Source organism: Xiphophorus hellerii, chromosome 13, assembly GCF_003331165.1.
Source record: "Xiphophorus hellerii strain 12219 chromosome 13, Xiphophorus_hellerii-4.1, whole genome shotgun sequence".
Taxonomy (NCBI): domain Eukaryota; kingdom Metazoa; phylum Chordata; class Actinopteri; order Cyprinodontiformes; family Poeciliidae; genus Xiphophorus; species Xiphophorus hellerii.
In genome coordinates, this window is record NC_045684.1 from 10,255,125 (window position 1) to 10,273,818 (window position 18,694).

Here is an 18,694-nt window from a genome sequence, read left to right on the forward strand (position 1 = left end):
TTTTATATTTAATGGTACAGATCTGGATTTATGGTTTTCCCAAAGCATGTATTTTTTTATTTTTATTTTCTCTTATGTTAAAGCTCTTTGCCGCTCAGTTCGCTTCTGCTTTGGGCCGGCTCGCTTCCAGCCCACATTTCGGGCTGTCGCTTTAAGACGAGGTTAGTTTTGTGTTTCGTTAATTCAATATACAGCGACGTGTTGGTGAAGAAACCTCATCAGAGCAGCGGAGCGGAGCAGCGGAGCGACACCGAGGATTAAAACCCCGTTAAAAATAAAAACTCCTCGAGTTTATTTCAAACCGAGCGTGTTTTTAAGATGAAGACATCCTGAAGATGGGTTTAACGCGTTTGGAGAAATAAAATCTTCGAAAGGAGGAGGGGATTTTTTTCTTATTATTATTATTTTTAATATTTACCAGCAGCCGGAGTGAAACATCCGACTAAAGGGGACGTACAGAAAACCGGGAGGCATGTCGTCTGAAAAACACGGTAAGACGGAGACGCAATTTCTCTCTTTTTTTTTTTTTTGTCAGATTTGTTCACATTTTGCTCCATCCGGAGCTGCTTGCTTCAGCGGGAGGATGCGCCGCTGTGTGGGTGCAGCATGAGGGGGAGAAAATCACCGCAGGGCCTCTAATTATCACTGTTAAAAGTGCCCCCGTCAGGGTAGTTTCGGGTCATTTCCACCCCGGCGACACGATTCCGCCCGTATTTCATCACGAACCATCCAGAATGTGGCGTTAAAATACATGAAACCTCCGTTTTAATCTCTCATTTCCATCATTACGCACAAGCTTACGTACGTCTCCCCAGACTGTTTGATGTGGGTGTCCTCTGCATGCGCGTGCCTTTACTTGCTCGTGCCTCCGCCAATTAATCAATAATAAATAAATAATGACAGTAATAGCTGTGGGTCCGCAGCCATAGTTTCATCTAACATCGAGAGCAGAGACGGAGTTTTGCATCCAGAATAAACTGGACTGAAAACTGGAGCTGATACGGAGGAGGAGGGAAACAAAGGACGAGCAGCAGCAATATAGAAATAATCTATTACACTGGTTCTACATTATACGATTTACATCAAAACAGTTTTAGAAATTAATTTATATTAACAGCTAGAAACTGTAGTGATCAGGTCCTGAACATCCAAAGACACATAAAGACAGTTACAAAGTCGGTCTTCTATCATTTCTAGGCTTAAAGGATTAATATTCCAGCAAGTTTTACGTGTTCATTTAATCTATTTTTGGTCTAGTTTCTAGTGTAAATATATTGGTGTTTGAAATAAGACAAAACTAACTTACACATTACTTTTTAATAAACTATATGGGCTGTTTTAAGTCAGTCATTCCTTAACATTGATGTTTAAACGTTCGAATTCCACCTGCAGATTATTTTACTTATTACTTGGGAAAAAGGCCTTTAATCCTCCAGTGGAACCAGCACTTATTTTTTTTTATTCTGTATGTGATGCTTTTCTTCGAGTCGTGACTGTTTGGTTTAGTTTAGTTTATTTAGGATCCACATTTAGCTGCAGATACTAATCTGCTATTCCTACATTACGTGATTTACATCACTAAACGCTTTTTAGTGATAAAGAAAAAAAAAACACTACTTTTTATTACAGCTAGAAACTGTAGTGATCAGATCCTGAACCTCCAAATACACATAAAGACAATTACAAAGTCGGTCTTCTATCATTTCCAGGATTAAAAAACTAATATCCCAACATCCCAGCAAGCTTTAGATGTTTATTTATTGTACCTTTGGGTCTAGTTTCTACTCTATTAGTGCTTGAAATAAGACAAAACTAACTTACAAGTTACTTTTTAATAAGATATCGGAGCTTGTTTTAAGTCACTCATTCCTTAACATTGATTTTTTGAGAGGTTAGTTTCACTGTCAGATTGTTTCACTTATTACTTGGGAAAAATGGCTTTTTGAAAGTGAAATAATCTGCTAATGGGACTACTAGTTATTTTTCCACTTAATCGTTTAAAAAAACAGCCTTCTATTACAGCTAGAAACTATAGTGATCATGTCCTGAACCTTCAAAGACACATAAAGACTTTACAAAGACGGTCTGCTATCATTTCTAGGACTAAAATACTAATATCCCAGCAAGGTTTATAGATAGATATATAGATAGGAGCTTGTTTTAAGTTAATAATTCCTTAATTTTAAAAAGGGATTATTTCACTTATAATATGGGAAACCTTTTGGTCCCAGGTCACATGATTTACTTCATTGAAGCAGTTTTTAGAGATTAATTTAAAAACAATCTATTACAGCTAGAAACTAAAGTGGCCAGGTAGCAAACCCGGGTGTAGCGATGAACCTTCAAAGACACATAAACATGGTTACAAAGTCGGACTTCTGTCTTTATAAGAATGTTTCTGGGATTAAAGCACTAACGTCACAGCAAGATCTAGAGAAACTCTACGCTACTAATTCCAGAATGTGGCAGATTATTTAACTTGTACTAAGAAATTTTTCTCATAAGTGAAATAATTTGCCGGTGGAACGATACATTTTAATCAATATTAAGAAATTATTAACTTAGAACAAGCTACAGAAAAATTACTTGTCAGTTATTTTTGTCTTATTTCAGGTGTACTAACATTTGCACTAGAAACTCCTACTTACTTTGTAAGATTTTGTGTTTTTGCAGTGTGAAATATTTGGTTTGTCTCTCTCCGTCTCAAACTCAGTCAGATTAAACTATTGGTATGTTTGCAGTAATAACTACAAAAACAGCAGCTTTAACTCTGCACTGCTTAACTGACTTTGTACAAAATTTAGATTTTCTAAAAATGTGCCTATAGGAAACATTTTAGTCCCAAATTAAAAAGTTGAAATTTTGAAAAAATCAGCTGCAACACCCAGATTTAGCGCTGCGAGCCAGACATTTTTCTCAAATTGATTAAACTCACTATAAGCATAGTTTGTCACAAATAGATCAACATATTATGGTGTATTGTTCTATTTGCGATTTTATTATTAGCAATCATTCAACCAACATATTACCTCCCAAAATCAAGCTTCCTACTCTGCAAAAAGTACTTGTTCCACTGGCGGATTATTTAACTTTTAAAATATCTTGTTATAAGTGAAATAATCTGCCAGTGGAACTATTACCCTTTTTAATATTAATATTAAGTTATTATTGACTTAAAACAAGCTGATAATTCTTACTGAAAAGTTACTTGGAAGTTAGTTTTGTCTTATTTCCTCCTTTCCAAACCTGCAGACAATTCTGCCAAACATGCAGCATAATATCTTAATGCTTCGGTTATAAGCAGGCTGACTTTCTTGTAATTGTTCATTGGAAATTGATATTGTTAGATATCAGAATATTTTTTAACAGTGTAGGTTGTTTTTCAGGATAGGTGAGGAAACAAACATCAGCAGCAGTGTTTAGTGGATTATTTCACGCGAACGCTGTTGTCATGTGAGGAATGTTTTGCCTCTTGTTGCCCGTCGTTCCTGTAAGCCTTCAAATCTTCTGAGAAACACGGGAATAAAATAAACATGCCTCTGGTTGCTTTTGCAAATAAACTGCTTGTCCCGTCTGTAACCTTCTCTAAGTGTCTCTTTGTGTTTCTGGTCCACTTCTTTCTTGTTAAGGAAACTTTACATAAAGCGAGAGTTGTCACTGCAAAAACACAAAATCTTACAAAGTATTTTTGGTCTAGTTTCTATTGCAAATATCTTACTAGACTTGAAATAAGACAAAACGAACTAACAAGTAACTTTCTCAAAAATATAAGAGCTTGTTTTAAGTCAATAATTCCTTAGTATTGACGAAAACTTATTAGTTCCTGTCGGATTATATTCATTTATGATATGGGGAACATTTTTTTGCTATAAGTGAAATAATCTGCGGATGGAACAAGTACCTTTTTAAATTTAATATTCAGGAATTAATGACTGAAAACAAGCTCCTACACTGCAAAAACACAAACTCTTATCAAGTATTTTGGTCTCGTTTCTAGTGCAAATATCTTACTGCACTTGAAATAAGACAAACAAAACTTTTTCAAGATTGTTTTAAGTCAATAATTCCTTAATATTTATGTAAAAGTTTTAGTCCCATTGGCAGATTATTTTACTTAAAACATTTTTCCCATAAGTGAAATAATATGTCAGTGGAACTGATACTTTTTCATCAATATTAGGGAATTATTGATTTAAAACAAGCCTTTATTTTGCTGAAATGTTACTTGAAAGATATAAGAACTTGTTTTAAGTAATATTGAAAAAATGCTTTATTAGTGGATCTAGTACTTTAAAAAAAATCAACATTAAGGAATTATTTACTTAAATGACGCTCCGATATCTTGCTGAAAAGTTGTTTGAAAGTTAGTTTAGTCTTATTTCGATTGTACTGAAATATTTGCACTAGAAATAGAGCAAAAAATACTTGTGATTCTGTGTTTTTGCAGTGCAGCTGCTGGGTTCAACATCCAGCATCCACCTGTTTCCCCCCTTCACTTCCTTCCTCCATGTCCCTGTCAGGCAGTATTATCTCAGCCCCCCTTTATGCTGTGAAAACACGACACTCTATCAGTCATTTTCTGACAAACACGGAGAGGAACGCACAGGTGGGAGAAAGCAGACGAGCTTCTCCATGATGAAATGCCACATGTCTGACTGATGATAAACAGAGATGAAAAGGGTATTTGTTTCATCGTCTTCATTCTGAGGTGTGGAAATGTCGACTGCTGTCATCGTTAATGCAGAGATGGAGCAGGTTGGAGAATATATAGCCTTCCTGCACAATTCTGCTCGATTCCCTCCACTGGAAAAAAAAGATTTGAAACTGAAAAAAATATATATATATTAAAAAAAATGTGAAAAGTAGTTGTGGAAGTTTTTAGGTCATAATGTTTGCTCAGAAATGTTTGTTTTGAAGCTGAAGAAATATTTGAACCTGCAAAAAAAAAAAAAAAAAAAAAAAAAAAAATATATATATATATATATATATATATATATATATATATATATATATATATATATATATATATAAATTAAGCATAAGAAAATTTAAACTGAAAAATTATTTAACTAATACAAATATTTGAATCTGATGAATAATTTTGAAACAAAAAGAATAATTTCAAGCTGAAAAATATTTTTGAAACTGAAATAAATTTGAAACCAAAAAAGATTTTTGATACTAAAACATGTAAAACTGAAAAACTATTTTGAAACTGTAAAAAAGAATCTGAAAAGCAGTTGTGAACGTTTCCTTAGGCCATAATGTTTGCTCAAAAATCCGAAAAAAGATGAAAGAGAAAAATATTAAACTGAGAAGAAATTAAACCGACAAAAATATTTGAAACAGAAAAATACATTTTAAACAGAAAAATAATCATTTCAAATCGAAAAATATTTTTTGAAATTGAAAAAAGTTTGAAACTGAAGTAGAAATTTGATACTAAAAATTTAAAACTGAAAAACTATTTTGAAACCGAAAGAGAAAAGTTTGAAATTAAAAAGAAATATCTGAGAAAGTCAAAATTGCTTTTCAGTTTTATTTTTTTGTGAACATTTCTTTCACAACTACTTAGGCCATAATATTTGCTCAAAAATGTTTGTTTTGAAACAGAAAAAATATTTGAAACAGGATAAAAAAATTAACTGACAAAAATATTTGAAACTGAAAAATAATTTTGAGAAAAAAAAATTATTTCAAATTGAAAAACATTTTTGAAAATGAAAAAAAGTTTGAAACTGATAAAGAAATATCTGAGAAATAGTGTCAAAATTGCTTTTCAGGTTTTTCTTTTCCAAATTCAAAATTATTTTTTAGTTTCAAATCTTTTTTTTCAGTTTTAAATTATTTTTCAGTTTTAAAAGTTAACTTTTCTGTTTCAAATATTTAGTTCCAGTTTCAAAACGAACATTTTTGTGCAAACTTTGTGGCACCAATTTAGCTCCATATCACATTTAGTGGAGCTGCGTTCAGCATGACGTCACATCATGTCTGTTAACCGTCGCTCTCCTGCTCTCAGGACTCGACGACTCCGGCCGTCAGACCATGCAGCCGCCCCCGTACCTCTCTGGCCCCCCGGATCCCAACATGCAGCAGCATCCCAACATGGCCGCCGTGCCGGGCGCCCAGCCCGGTTATCCCGCTCCGCCGCCGCCTCCGGGCTCCGAGGGATACCTCCAAGAAACGACGTTCCACTACGGGGCTCCGGGCGCCGCGCAGGGCTACACGGTGCAGACCCAGGGCCCCGGAGGCGCCGTGCAGCACCCGCCTGTGGGGTACATCCACCCGGGCTACCCGCTGCAGCTGCAGCCATGCACCGCTTACGTTCCCGTCTATCCCATGGCGTCGGTGAGTCACAGACCGACTCCGAAACTCTCACAGATTTATTTTTTCTAACTTTTGTTTTGTTTTTATCTATTAACTTCAGGATTAGCGGTTCCACATTGAGGCAGTTTCATGTTGCGTTTATTTGTTTTTAGGTTAAAAGCTTGATTTTTTAACAACCTTTGCTTATCCTAACTAGAAATATTTGACGTTTTGGGTGAATCTTATTTGAAAATCTTTACAAGTTTTATTTTGAACAACATTTAGTTTGTGGAATGTCATCATCATCATCATCATCACCAGTATTTTTGGTACAAAATTACTAACGTTTCAGATTTAAAGGTAAAAAGTTCACCAATTACTAAAACAAGTGAGCAAAAATGGTTCCTCCATGTTTGTTTAATATCAAAGTTCGTCTGATTTCCAAAGTTTTAATTTAATTTAATTTTTTATCAATTTTATTAGAAAACGAAATATTTCAGAATAAATTAAGGAGAGAAATTTTTAGCGTTGGACAGATTTAGATACAGAACCAGAACAATTCACAAACTGACAAGAAAGAAAGAAGGAACATAAAATTTTGTTATATTTTAGTTCACTTTGCCCTTGCTATAGAATCCTATCATAGTATATCATTAATAACATTTATAAATTATATTATGTAATTAGCAAACTGCCTTTTTTAATTCATTTGTATTGTTTTTCTCTCCAAAGTACAACAGAGTATTAGGGCCTTGCTAAAAAAACAATACAAATATTTAAACTACGAGAATGTAATCATAAAATTACGAGAATAAACTGGTACAAGAATAAAGTTGGAATAATATGAGAAGAAAATTGTAGTATTAAGAGAATAAAGTGTTAATATTAAGACTTTATTCTCGTAATATTACAACTTTATTCTCAGGATTTTGTTTTTTATTTTATTTTATTTTTCTTAATATGGCACTAAAATTCTGTCGTACCAAAGAATGTCTTCAGTCAGAGGTTCCTTCAAAGATCACTGTACTACAGACTGCTACAGGAGACCTTTCCTGCTCTATAACTATCTACTCATTAATTCAAATTCAAGAATTTTTATTATTATGAGTTACAACAACATTTAGTTTTCCTTTTGGAATCAATAAAGTATTTTTGAATTAGGATTTTGAATTGAGTTTGGAAAGTTACCTTGAAAACCAGTGTTGTATAAAGTACTGAAATCTCAGAGTCAAGTAAAAGTACAAGTACCTCTCCAAAATATGACTTTGGTAAAAGTCGAAGTCACTGACTGAAATGTTACTTGAGTTAAAGTCTTAAAGTATCTGAAACTTCTTGTACTTAAGTATGGAAATTACTGTAAAAATGGATGTACTCAAGTAATGTAATGAAAAGTACAAGTAAAAAGTAAAACAAAGCAAATGCAGTTTGAATGACATTTTTTATATTTTGGTAAACTTGTCAAATACACTTAAAATAATGTACCCAACCAAGTGCAGGCAAAATTAAACCTGCTAATAGATATACCTGCAGGCATCATTTAGTTAAGAAAATTAGGTGCTTTACCTATAGCACAAGGTTAACTTAACCTGCTTTACAACTGAACCAGCTTCTTAGTATACCCTCCAGGACAGAAAATACAAAGTTTTTGTAAGCCTTAAGTTTTCCCTTCAAGTAAGGTCAGTGCTGAAAATGAGAAAAATAAATAGTACAGAAAATGCGGCCAACATGAAGAAAAAGAGCTGTTACGATTACTCTACTTCACAAATCAGTGAATCAGTCAATCCTACAGTCAGTAGGTGGTGCACACAACTGGTCATTATGCAAAAGAAAAAAAGAATTGGGAGAGAAATGCAGCTTATTGGCATCTGTAAACCTGGTTTTGAACTTGCATGCCTTTCCTATATTCGTTAAATTTAGTCTAAATTGCTATCGCTATGGCTTCTGTCCCCCCTTGAACAGAGGAGTCTAGGTAGCCTGCTACAGTCAACATTAGGCCTAAGCTAAATACACCACGTGTGGAACTGAAACAATGCCAAACAAAGTTCATTTATGGTCAAGATTTCACAATACAGTAGTGCCTAGTGACCAAGCTATAGTTACTGAAACAGGAGGATTATAACCATTTCATAAGAAGTTACCTCGATGTGTTTCTTCAAGTTGGACGGGGAGTTTTTGTAAGATAGAATTTCCATGTGACTGCTACTGATTGCGAGACTTGCTTTGTGTTTAATGGGAGAAGCGAAACAGGTGTATCCTAATTAAAAGTAAAGAAATCAAGAAATGGCAAAAAATGTGGAATGAAGATAAGAAAGGAAGAAGATTATATGAAGTACAAAAGTCAGTTTGAATTCGAAGCATTAATGAACGAAACAGAAGAGAAGAAATAATAATTAGTAGATTAAGAGTAGGTCATACCTACTTAAATGACATGCTTTATAAAATAGGGAGGAAAAATAATGATAAATGTGAGAGATGTGGAGAGAAAGAAAATGTAGAACACATATTGATGAACTGTAAGTCAAATGAACTCGAAAGGGAAGAATTAAAGAGAATAGTTAGAAATATGGGGCATGAATGGAATCTTAAAGGTATATTAGGAAATGAAGGAAACATAACAGATATTCACAAATTAAGGAAAGCATTGTTTATTTATCTTAAGAATACAAAATTAAAAAGTAGAATTTAATAGATATGAAGTAATGCTTCTACACACTCATGTACAGTAGGTGGCGGTATGCACCTTAAAGTTGCTTGTGATCCGCCATAATAGAAAAGAAGAAGAAGAAGAAGTATCCTATTGGTGGTGATGAACAAGCCCAGGCAAGCAGGCTACGGACTTTGTTCGGTAGCCTACTTGCTACTTGCTAATCAGTAGGTGGGGTCAAAACACTTGCGTTTCTCTCTCTCGCTTTTTTGTAACGAGTAACTAAACCACACATTGAAAATGTATCGGAGTAAAAGTACGCAATTAAGTTCGGAAATATAGTGAAGTAAAAGTGAAAGTCATCAAAAATTTTCATACTCCAGGAAAGTATGAAGTACTCCAAAATATACTTAAGTAAAGTAGTGAAGTATTTTTACTTCGTTACTATACAACACTGTTGAAAACCCTTGAAAAGTGCTTGAATTCTCCAATTGGTAAGATGTGCCATCGCGGCTTTAATGTTCAGTTTTAATCATCTTAACCGCTCCATGTTCCGGTCCGCTCAGGGTCAGCCCTACATGCCAGCAGCAGGAAGCCACCCGGGGATCCCCCCAGGCCAGATCCACCCCATGCCGATGCCCCCCAGCATCACCCTGATGGACCGCCGGCCGCCCCACGACTACCTGCCCATCGCTGTGCTAACCACCGTGTGCTGCTTCTGGCCTACAGGCATCATCGCCATCATCAAGGCGGTGAAGGTAAAACTCATTTTTTATTGTACCTTTATGTGGGAGTAATAAAAACTGCTAATACTTTAGCGGATAAAGACATTTTCTATACACATCTTTGACTTGAGGAAGCAACTTGAGGCACAAAGTAAAGCTTGGAGATTATTGTCTGGCCTTTGACTTCACAATGTGTTCGTAGAGACTTTAAAATGTTTCAATTCATGTATTTAAAATGAAGGCCTTAAAATGTCTCAGATTTCTAAAAGAAAAATGTGATTTGGCTTAAATACGTTAATCACATGAGTTACATTTTTTTCATGAGTCGCCCTGTCGCAATATGCACATCAATTAATTGTTTGCTAAATTATAATAAGCTCAATTATTGCCATTTTTCTCTCTTTTTCCATCAAAAACAGGATGATAAAAGTCTTCAGTCTGGTGCTTTGGTCTCAACTAGCTCTTTTTTGAAGAACAGTTGTTCATAGTTAATTTTGTTTGTTGTTTTTGTTTATTTATTTTGGACATTTAAAATGTCTTCCAGTCCCAGTGTCAAATTTTGATTAGATTTTAAAGTTTATTAATCTTTGAGAATTTGTTCTTGCATCATTATACCATTATATTATTTGAAAATGGTCTCAAAACAACAATATTATCGTTTATCGCAATAACTTCTGGGGCAATTTATCGTCCAGCAAAATTTGTTATTGTGACGGGCCTATTTACTATTTATGCATAGTTTTTTTGAGTCGCAAAAGTTGCAGAAATCACACAGAATGCATGATTTCTGCACATCTTATCATGTCTCATATCTTATCAATGTCTGCTGGAAAAGACAAACTCGAGGCCCGTGGGCCAAATCCGGCCCGCCGTAGATTTTTATGTGGCCCTCTACAACCTAGACTAAACATTAGGTCTGTTTAAATATAATGTAATCAATCAAACAAATGCAGTTTTTATCTGTTTAGTACCAAATTATATCAATCAGTCCCTTCAGTTTCTTGAGAATTATCGTGGAAATTCACGCAAAATCAATAAATACACCCAATTTTTTGTGCTAACACAGTTTATTTCAGGTTTTTATCAAAATTATTAAAAACTTTCTTACTTGTACTAAACAGCTGCCTCAACCTTAACTGATGTCAGATTATAGATATGTACGCTGAGTAATGAAAAGTCATAAATAAGCGCAAATATCACTAATATTTCCAAATTAATACCATAAACACTGCCCCAAAGTGATTTTTATTGCAAAAAAAATCACAAAAACAATCATGAAATTCTGGTTAGACTGGAAAGATGTTCAACGTTATCTCATTTATTAATATTTTTAACGGGTTTTATCAATACATTCTGGCACAACCGGCCCTTTAAGAGCATTTATGATCTTAATTTGGCCCAAAACAAAACTGAGTTTGACACCTCTGCTATGAAACCATCCAAACGTTGGGGAACGCTGCAAAACAAAATACATAAAGTGTTTGGAGCAGCATAAGGTCGGAAGCTGTTGCAGTTAGAGCTGTGTACCAGAGTTTTTCCACGGAGGATGCGGTGATCAAAGCTCCTTTTGGTGGCTCTCCTCACACTTAATGAGTCCTGTTGTTCCATCTGTGTGACGGTAAACCGGGCTGACCAACATGCACTCAACATGCCACGTTACGTAACCGCACCACTGTCAGTGCAACGGGACAGAATGGATTTTGTCCTCCGGGCCCGCTCAGCTGGCTGTGAGCTGAGCGGAGCTGACAGGCCGTGGAGGCGCCGGTCCGAGCGGTACAGTATGTGTGGCTGCTGCCCAGCCCCGGCGGCGTGGGAGGGCACACAGTCAGCCGTGCCCGCCCTGACCTCGAAGCTGTTTATTTAATTTATTTATCTTTTTCCAACCTTCTTTTTATCTCGATTTGAAACAGAAAGGGCTCCCGCACTTCCCGTACCTGTTCCCCGCATTTTTTCCGCTGTTACAACTGCTTACTCCGTTGTTAACATGTCGTAACGTGCTTTTCCGAGCCGCCTTTAAACACAACACGAGTGGTTAAGATGCTAGCTCCAGCGGGTTAGCAACCGAGACATTTTGCAGATCTAAACGCCTGTGTGTTAGAAATTAAAATCATGACAAAAAACCAGTAAAAGGCAAATAACCTTTGCACAATTTTCTCTAAACAAACCGAGTAAGTAGAGTAATAAGCTGTTAGCTAGTTAATCCATGACAATATACTGTATGTTAAGCTAGTTAGCAATAACAGGCTACTAATTTTTGCTATCTATCTTCAGAGGTGGGTAGTTGAGTAATTTTGGGGGAAAAAAAAGTTTTACTGCACTGTACTTTTTACTTTTAGTACTAGTGACATTATTCCCTCTACTAACACTACTACTAATAGTTTTGCATTTAAAATACAAAGTGCTTTGTTCATGTACATCTGCAATATTTTGTTTTCATTAAAATTATAAAATCAAATTCAGTTTTTCTTCATTTAAAACTATTATTACACTATTTCACCATAGAGTGAATTGTGAATAACTGATACACATTGAAACTTCCATGATTTCTGGAAAAATTAAATCATTCCCTCCTAGAACATTTTCTGTATTTTTTACAGCTAAAATAAACAAAAATAGCCAGATGCAGATTTTGAGGTTTAGGTAGAAATAGACTTCAGAGATTGGAAACATTAGATTTTTGCAACGTTTGAGCTAATATTTATAAAAATCTGAGTATAATTACTCAATTTTTTGTAAAAGTCACTGTTTAGATTATTAGCTTTTGTATTAATAAGCAAAATGGATGTTTTATTTGAAAGTTATATGTTTATCTATTTATATTAAATTAAATGCCAGTTTTACTGTACCTCCCCCACCAAAATTCCTGTGGAGCCGGGACTGTATAGGAGTAGTTTTACTGCACTGCACTTTTAATAATAGTAATATTATGAACTATTGATACTCTTACATGAGTAGATTGATTTTGCATTTAAAGAAATAGACTCAGTGATTGGAAGCATTAGATTCTTAGATTTCTGCAACATATGAGCTAATGTTTATGAAAGTCTTAGCGTAATCACTCAGCATTTTTAATTTGTTTTTTTGTATTAATAAGCAAAATGGGTATTGTATTTGAAAGTTATATGTTTGTTTATGTAATTATATTAAATTAAATACCTATTTTCTGTGCCCCCTCCCTAAATAAGTGATTGCCCCGCAGCAACATTTCTGTGGAGCCGGGTCTGTGGCTGCTGTGTGTTTTGTGTTTGTGTTGCATGCAGCGGCCTCTTCCTGCACATGCAGCCTGTGCTGCAGTGAAATCGATCTATACATGGTGCTGTCTTGCTCCCACTCATGCACCGTCTCGTTACGCAACGTGTTTCGCTCATTTCGCCTCTCTTTCTCTGTCCACTGCTCAGGTGCGCATGGCGATAGCCCGAGGGGACATGGTGACTGCGGAAATAGCGTCCCGTGAGGCCCGCAACTTCTCCTTCATCAGCCTGGCCGTGGGCATCGCCTCGCTGGTGCTCTGCACCATCCTCACCGTGGTCGTCATCATAGCCTCGCAGCATCACGACGACGACTGGGACCCCTAACTGGTCCCGCTTTCCCAACCAGAGCGTCTAAATATTATCTATCTAACTACTGTCAATCGCTTGGTGAGGAGGGGGGGAAGGAAAATGCACTGCTTCTGCTTGTCGGCCCTTTCTGTACAGCTACCCACACAGTTTAAAGACCTAACCTGCTTCTATCAAACACCCACCAATGACCAAAAATAGCAAGCGGTTGTTAAATAGGTCCAGAATGACCACTTAATATTTGCTTTCATATTAAAAGTATGAGCTGCAGGATGGAGACAAACCTTCTTGTGTTCGCGATCCATTTGTCTGCTGCTAATTGATGCAGTTAGGTAACAAACTGTAAGTCACTGTGTGTTTAATATTTCAACAACCGACTCACAACGTCCATTTATTACACTGCAAAACACTAAATCCAAGTATGTTTGGTCTAGTTTCTACTGTAAATATCTTAGTACACTTTTCAATAAGATGTATGGGCTTGTTTTAATCAATCAAGCTTGTTTGTATAGCACATTTCAGCAACAAGGCAGCTCAAAGTGCTTTACATCATAAAGCGCTTTCTGATGTAAAGCACAGAAATATGAAGTCATAGAGCAACAATTTCAACATTACGTTTTGCCGAGTCCTTACAAATCAAAATGTTGGTTAGCATTTCTTTAATTTTGGTTAAAAAGCAACTCCAAACAGGTGAGTTTTTAGTATATAAAATTCTAAACAATTCCTTAACTTTGATTTTAAAAAATTACTAGTTCCATTAGCAGATTATTAAACTTTTAGGAAGACATTTTTATCATAACCTGCCAATGAAACTACCACATTTTCATCAATACTAAAGAATTATTGACTTAAAACAAGCTCCGATATCTTTGCTGAAAAGTTACCTGTAATTTTCAGTAGAAACCTCACCAAAAATACTTTGTAGGATTTTGTGTTTTTGCAGTGTAAGTTAGACAAATGCACTTTTAGTCCTGCCCAGTGCATAATGCATCATTTTTGGAGCATGAAATAGTTTTTATTTGTTCTTATAAAGGTTTTCTGCTCCACAAGGCACTAATTTGTGAAGATGGATTGGCCACTATGCATTTATACCACTATCGTTATGCGTGGGACCCATTCGCGTAATTAAATAATGGGTCTCAGATGCAGTGTCCTTTGGTTATGTAATGTTTCCTCCAAATGGGTTAGAGGCAGTTCAACTCTGGGTAATAATCGGGACCCATACGGGTCTCAGATGAGCTGGATAATTTAAAATAATACTCATTTGTGTTCCAACCAAGATTTATAACTGGTTTTACCAACACTGGTTGCATTGGCCCATTGTGAGCCCCCAGCCTGATCAAAACACATATGAGGCCCAACATGCAGTATCACCAGAAAGTATTCACACCTCTTCATTTGTCTATTATTTATTTATTTATTTATGGATTTTGGTGTGGTTTTGGTGTACAAGTTATGAATACTTTCTGATGTTAGCTGTCAGCAAACTTTGCTTTAATTTCCATATTAAATGCCAGATGAGATAGCACTATTATAAACTATATGATTTCTAATTTATTTATATGTGAATTATTGTCTTATTTATTTAATCCTGACCCTTGCATCAACCTTGTCTGCTGTAGTCTGTAGTGAATCGTTGCAGCTACCTGATACTCTGAATTGGCTTACCGTTAGTACCTCGTGATGGTAATGATGATGATATTGCACTTTGTAGTAACCAGATAAAATGACACAGCTGTTTACATTTATAGATCTTATAGTGCATGATGAATATAAATCTAGGCTAATGGGCTTTTAGTGCAAAAGTAGCTGTGCACCCAGCTGCTCATGGGAACATTTCCTAAAATATTCAATGGGTTTGTGATGCAGTATTTTCCAAAGTGGTAAACAAGCTACTCCAAAAAAAAAAAAACAAAAAAAAAAACAAGAAATGGAGACATAGAAAGGAAGAATATACAGATTAAATCTGCAGATATTCTGTTTTTTGCAAGTAATTTAGACGAGTTTTAGCCTTTTTTCTGTGGCAGAGCTAATATTTACCCTCTAAGACTCTGTTCTTAGTGCAGCAGTAGACATATGAGGTAACATAACCCTGCATGTCATCCTCAGTTTGTTTCCATTTGTCCTAAGTATTAAGGATAGATGTGTGCGTTTCTACAATGTAGCTCCGAACAGCAGCTGGGCTGTTGTCTCTGAGAGGTATCGTGGCTGTGAAGTCGCTCTATGAACTTTTATCTTAGGGTTATGAAGTGAATGTTTCAAGTAAAAGAGGACATATTAATGCCTACATTGTGTTGTAGCACTTTCTGCTCTATGAAAACTTTATCCCTCCCTGTGAGTCCCTATTTAATGATAAATGGACCTATTACATATCTCTTCTGCTCCACATTGTTTCTCTGCTTCTCCCTTTGATGATGATATTTTAAAAAATATTATAGTTATTTAAATTTACAGACAGTATTTAAAAAAAGATATATGCTGTAGTTTGTAATAAGAGTATTATTAATGGCGATGTGTTATTTTCTGTATATCTGGGAACATCTGGGCCTTCATTTATTAATCAGAAACAAGGATTTACCCTGCAGCTGTACTGTAATTCTTAAAAAGGAAATGTTATTCTTTTGTAAAATCAGTTGTGGGTTTATGTTTAAATTATTTTCTTTTACGAGTCATGAATTGTCTTTGCTAACTACTTACTTGGATGATATTTTTAGTAATTTATAGTCATCATAAATAAAATTACTAGGTTTGGGAGACAATTACTTTTTAACATTAGTTTTAAAATCTTTTTTCCCCTTCTAAATTAAATCACAATTTGAAAAAAAAGTTCTTTTTATTATGACTATTCACTCTGATTATACTTGATATTAGAATTTATTTCATTATCTGAATTATTTAAATGCAATAAAAGGCTGAAATAAAATGGGAAATACTTTTCGGAGCACTGTATATCAGTATATTCACCCTATGGGTAGGACAGTAGGTGTTTGAATTAACTTGCTCTATATTGTTAGCGTGACAGACTGTTGTACAGAGAATGCTAATGGTTTTAGCATGCCAATGCGCACGGGGAAGGATACGTAGAAATAAACTGAAAGTTACCATCTACTTTTTAATTCTCAATTTATTTACTTGAAATAAAAATATTTTACAGTGACAAATTTCTACAGGCTTGTGATTAAATTAAATTAGACAATGCCTAAATTGTCCCTCACTTTTCTTAGACGTTACTCTGACTGAATGGGTCATTTGTGTGAATTTTCACTTTGTAAATTATTTTTGTTGCACAAAAACCATAAGGTCGCTGTTAAATTGAGCCTGTGCATGTTAGCCTAGCTAAGGTTAGCTCAGGCTAGCCTTGCTGTCTCAAACGGTTTTTAACTTGCCTTCTCTCACCTCTTTATTTTGTTTTAATTGTTGTACATATTTAAAATATGTCATATGATGTCTCTGTCAGCATATTAGAGCTAGCAGTTGTATTTTATCCATTTTTGATAGACGACTAGCTGGTGCTAAAGCTAACAGCTGAAGCTACATTAGCTTAGCAATGCATCACTGCAAGAAAGCCAAATAAAATATACCTCTGATAGTCTCAGATTTATATTGTATTTATTAAAGTAATAGTGAACAGGTGTACGCTTTTATCTTTATGCATTTTACCCATTTTCCATGTTTTCCTGTTTGATAAATTCAGGCCCTGCTATTATATACAGACAATGATATTCAGTGTTCCAGCGTAATTGAGGCACAGTGCTGTTTAGTATTATTATTATTGTAAAGAAGGCTTTGGCGGTGAGTGTGTGTCTGCTGAATATAGAGACTTCTGTTATGTGGCATTAGGCTGCATCTCCCTTTGTGCTTTACAGTAACTGCAGCTCAGAGATGACTCCCTGTTTATTTCATTATCTTGAGTTTTTAAGGGGTTGCTTGTTCAAGGAGCCAAAAACTACCTGTGTAAACGTGGGGGTTTATTATTCTCATGTTTTGGGCTGTGTTGCACATGCATTGGTTGTTTCTGAGTTCAGTTGTTTGAGTAATGAATAAAAGAATAATTCTGGTTTGTGAACAAAATGTTTGGTGCCTGGTTTCTGCATCACCTCTCCATCCTCTGTCTCTGTGGCATCTCAACTTTCCCTCATCACTGGGATGCTATTTATAGTTGCCCCGGTTTTTCTTCCTCCCTAGTCTGTCACAGAATGATACACAGAAGCTCTCACAATCTTGTGTTTAATCACAGGAGGTCTGTGGCTATTTGTTTTGCAGCTGCTGACATTTCTGCACCACATGAAAGATAATTATCTCCCCCCGGATTTTTCCACTGTAGATTTTAAATGATTGGATTTTGTTGTTTCTGTGGAAGATTAGCTGCTTTAAGTGGCTCCAAAAACAATTTCATTAAACAACGATAGTCAGTCCTATTCCCAGGGGCGATCCTAGCCTATTTGGGGCCTTGGGCGAAAACATTCAGAACCCCCGAAAGCTCATTTAATCTTCCATTTACCAGCACGAGCTACAGTAACTGAATCTTTTTTAATATCTCATTTGAAAAAAACATGGAAGTGTGATGCAGCACACCTCTTTATTTGTGGGGTGTTTAAGAAAGTGAAACATCAAACATTTAAAATGACAGCCGGGATATTTTCTTTTGAATGGATCGTTTCAGATTTTTGTATGGAAGAAGATTATGATCAAAAATATTCTATGGAATGAATTAAGGCCTAAAATGTCCATCATCTCCCCGAAGTTTTCTGGTCTAAAAAGCATCATTTGTTACAAAATGGAGAAGTGTGCATCTTACACTGCAAAAAAATAAAATCTTACCAAGTATTTTTGTTTAGATTCTATTGCAAATATCTCAGCATACTTGAAATAAGGCAAAACTAACTCAAAAGTAACTTATCAGCAAGACATATGAGCTAGGTAAATAAATGTTTAATATTGATGAAAATATAATAGTTAAATTAGCAGATTATTTCACTTATAACATGGGGAAACTAGTACTTTTTAATCAATATTCAGGAATTATTGACTTAAAACAAGCTTTTATATCTTGCTGATAAGTTACTTTTAAGTTAGTTTTGCCTTATTTCAAGTGTAATGTAGTTAATACATGTGAAATAAGACAACAGTAACTTACAAGTAACTTATCAGCACGAAATAGAGACTTGATTTAAGTCAATAATTCCTTAGTATTGATTAAAAAAAGTACTAGTTACTTTGGCAGATAAATTTACTTATACAAAACATTTTCCTCATGTTTTAGTGAAATAATCTGTCAGTGGAACTAGAACTGGGTTGCTAGGTGACGGGGTGGGCTTGGCGGACGTTGCTAGGTAACGGCTCCAGTGGAACTTGGACTTTTTCACCAATATTAAGGAATTATTTACTAAAAACTAGCTGCTATGTCTTGTTGAAAAGTTACCTTTATGTTAGTTTTGTCTTATTTCAAGTGTACTAAGATC

General features: G+C 35.2%; 1 protein-coding gene across 1 annotated transcript; it reads left to right on the top strand.

The window, feature by feature from the left end:
- The first annotated feature begins 172 nt into the window (after positions 1 to 172).
- On the top strand, positions 173 to 15,144 carry prrt1 (proline-rich transmembrane protein 1). The gene is made up of 4 exons (XM_032581245.1): positions 173 to 491; positions 6,020 to 6,348; positions 9,517 to 9,708; positions 13,074 to 15,144. The coding sequence occupies exons 1-4, from the start codon at positions 473 to 475 to the stop codon at positions 13,248 to 13,250; spliced, it is 717 nt and encodes a 238-aa protein (XP_032437136.1). The 5' UTR covers positions 173 to 472; the 3' UTR covers positions 13,251 to 15,144.
- Positions 15,145 to 18,694: the final 3,550 nt, after the last annotated feature.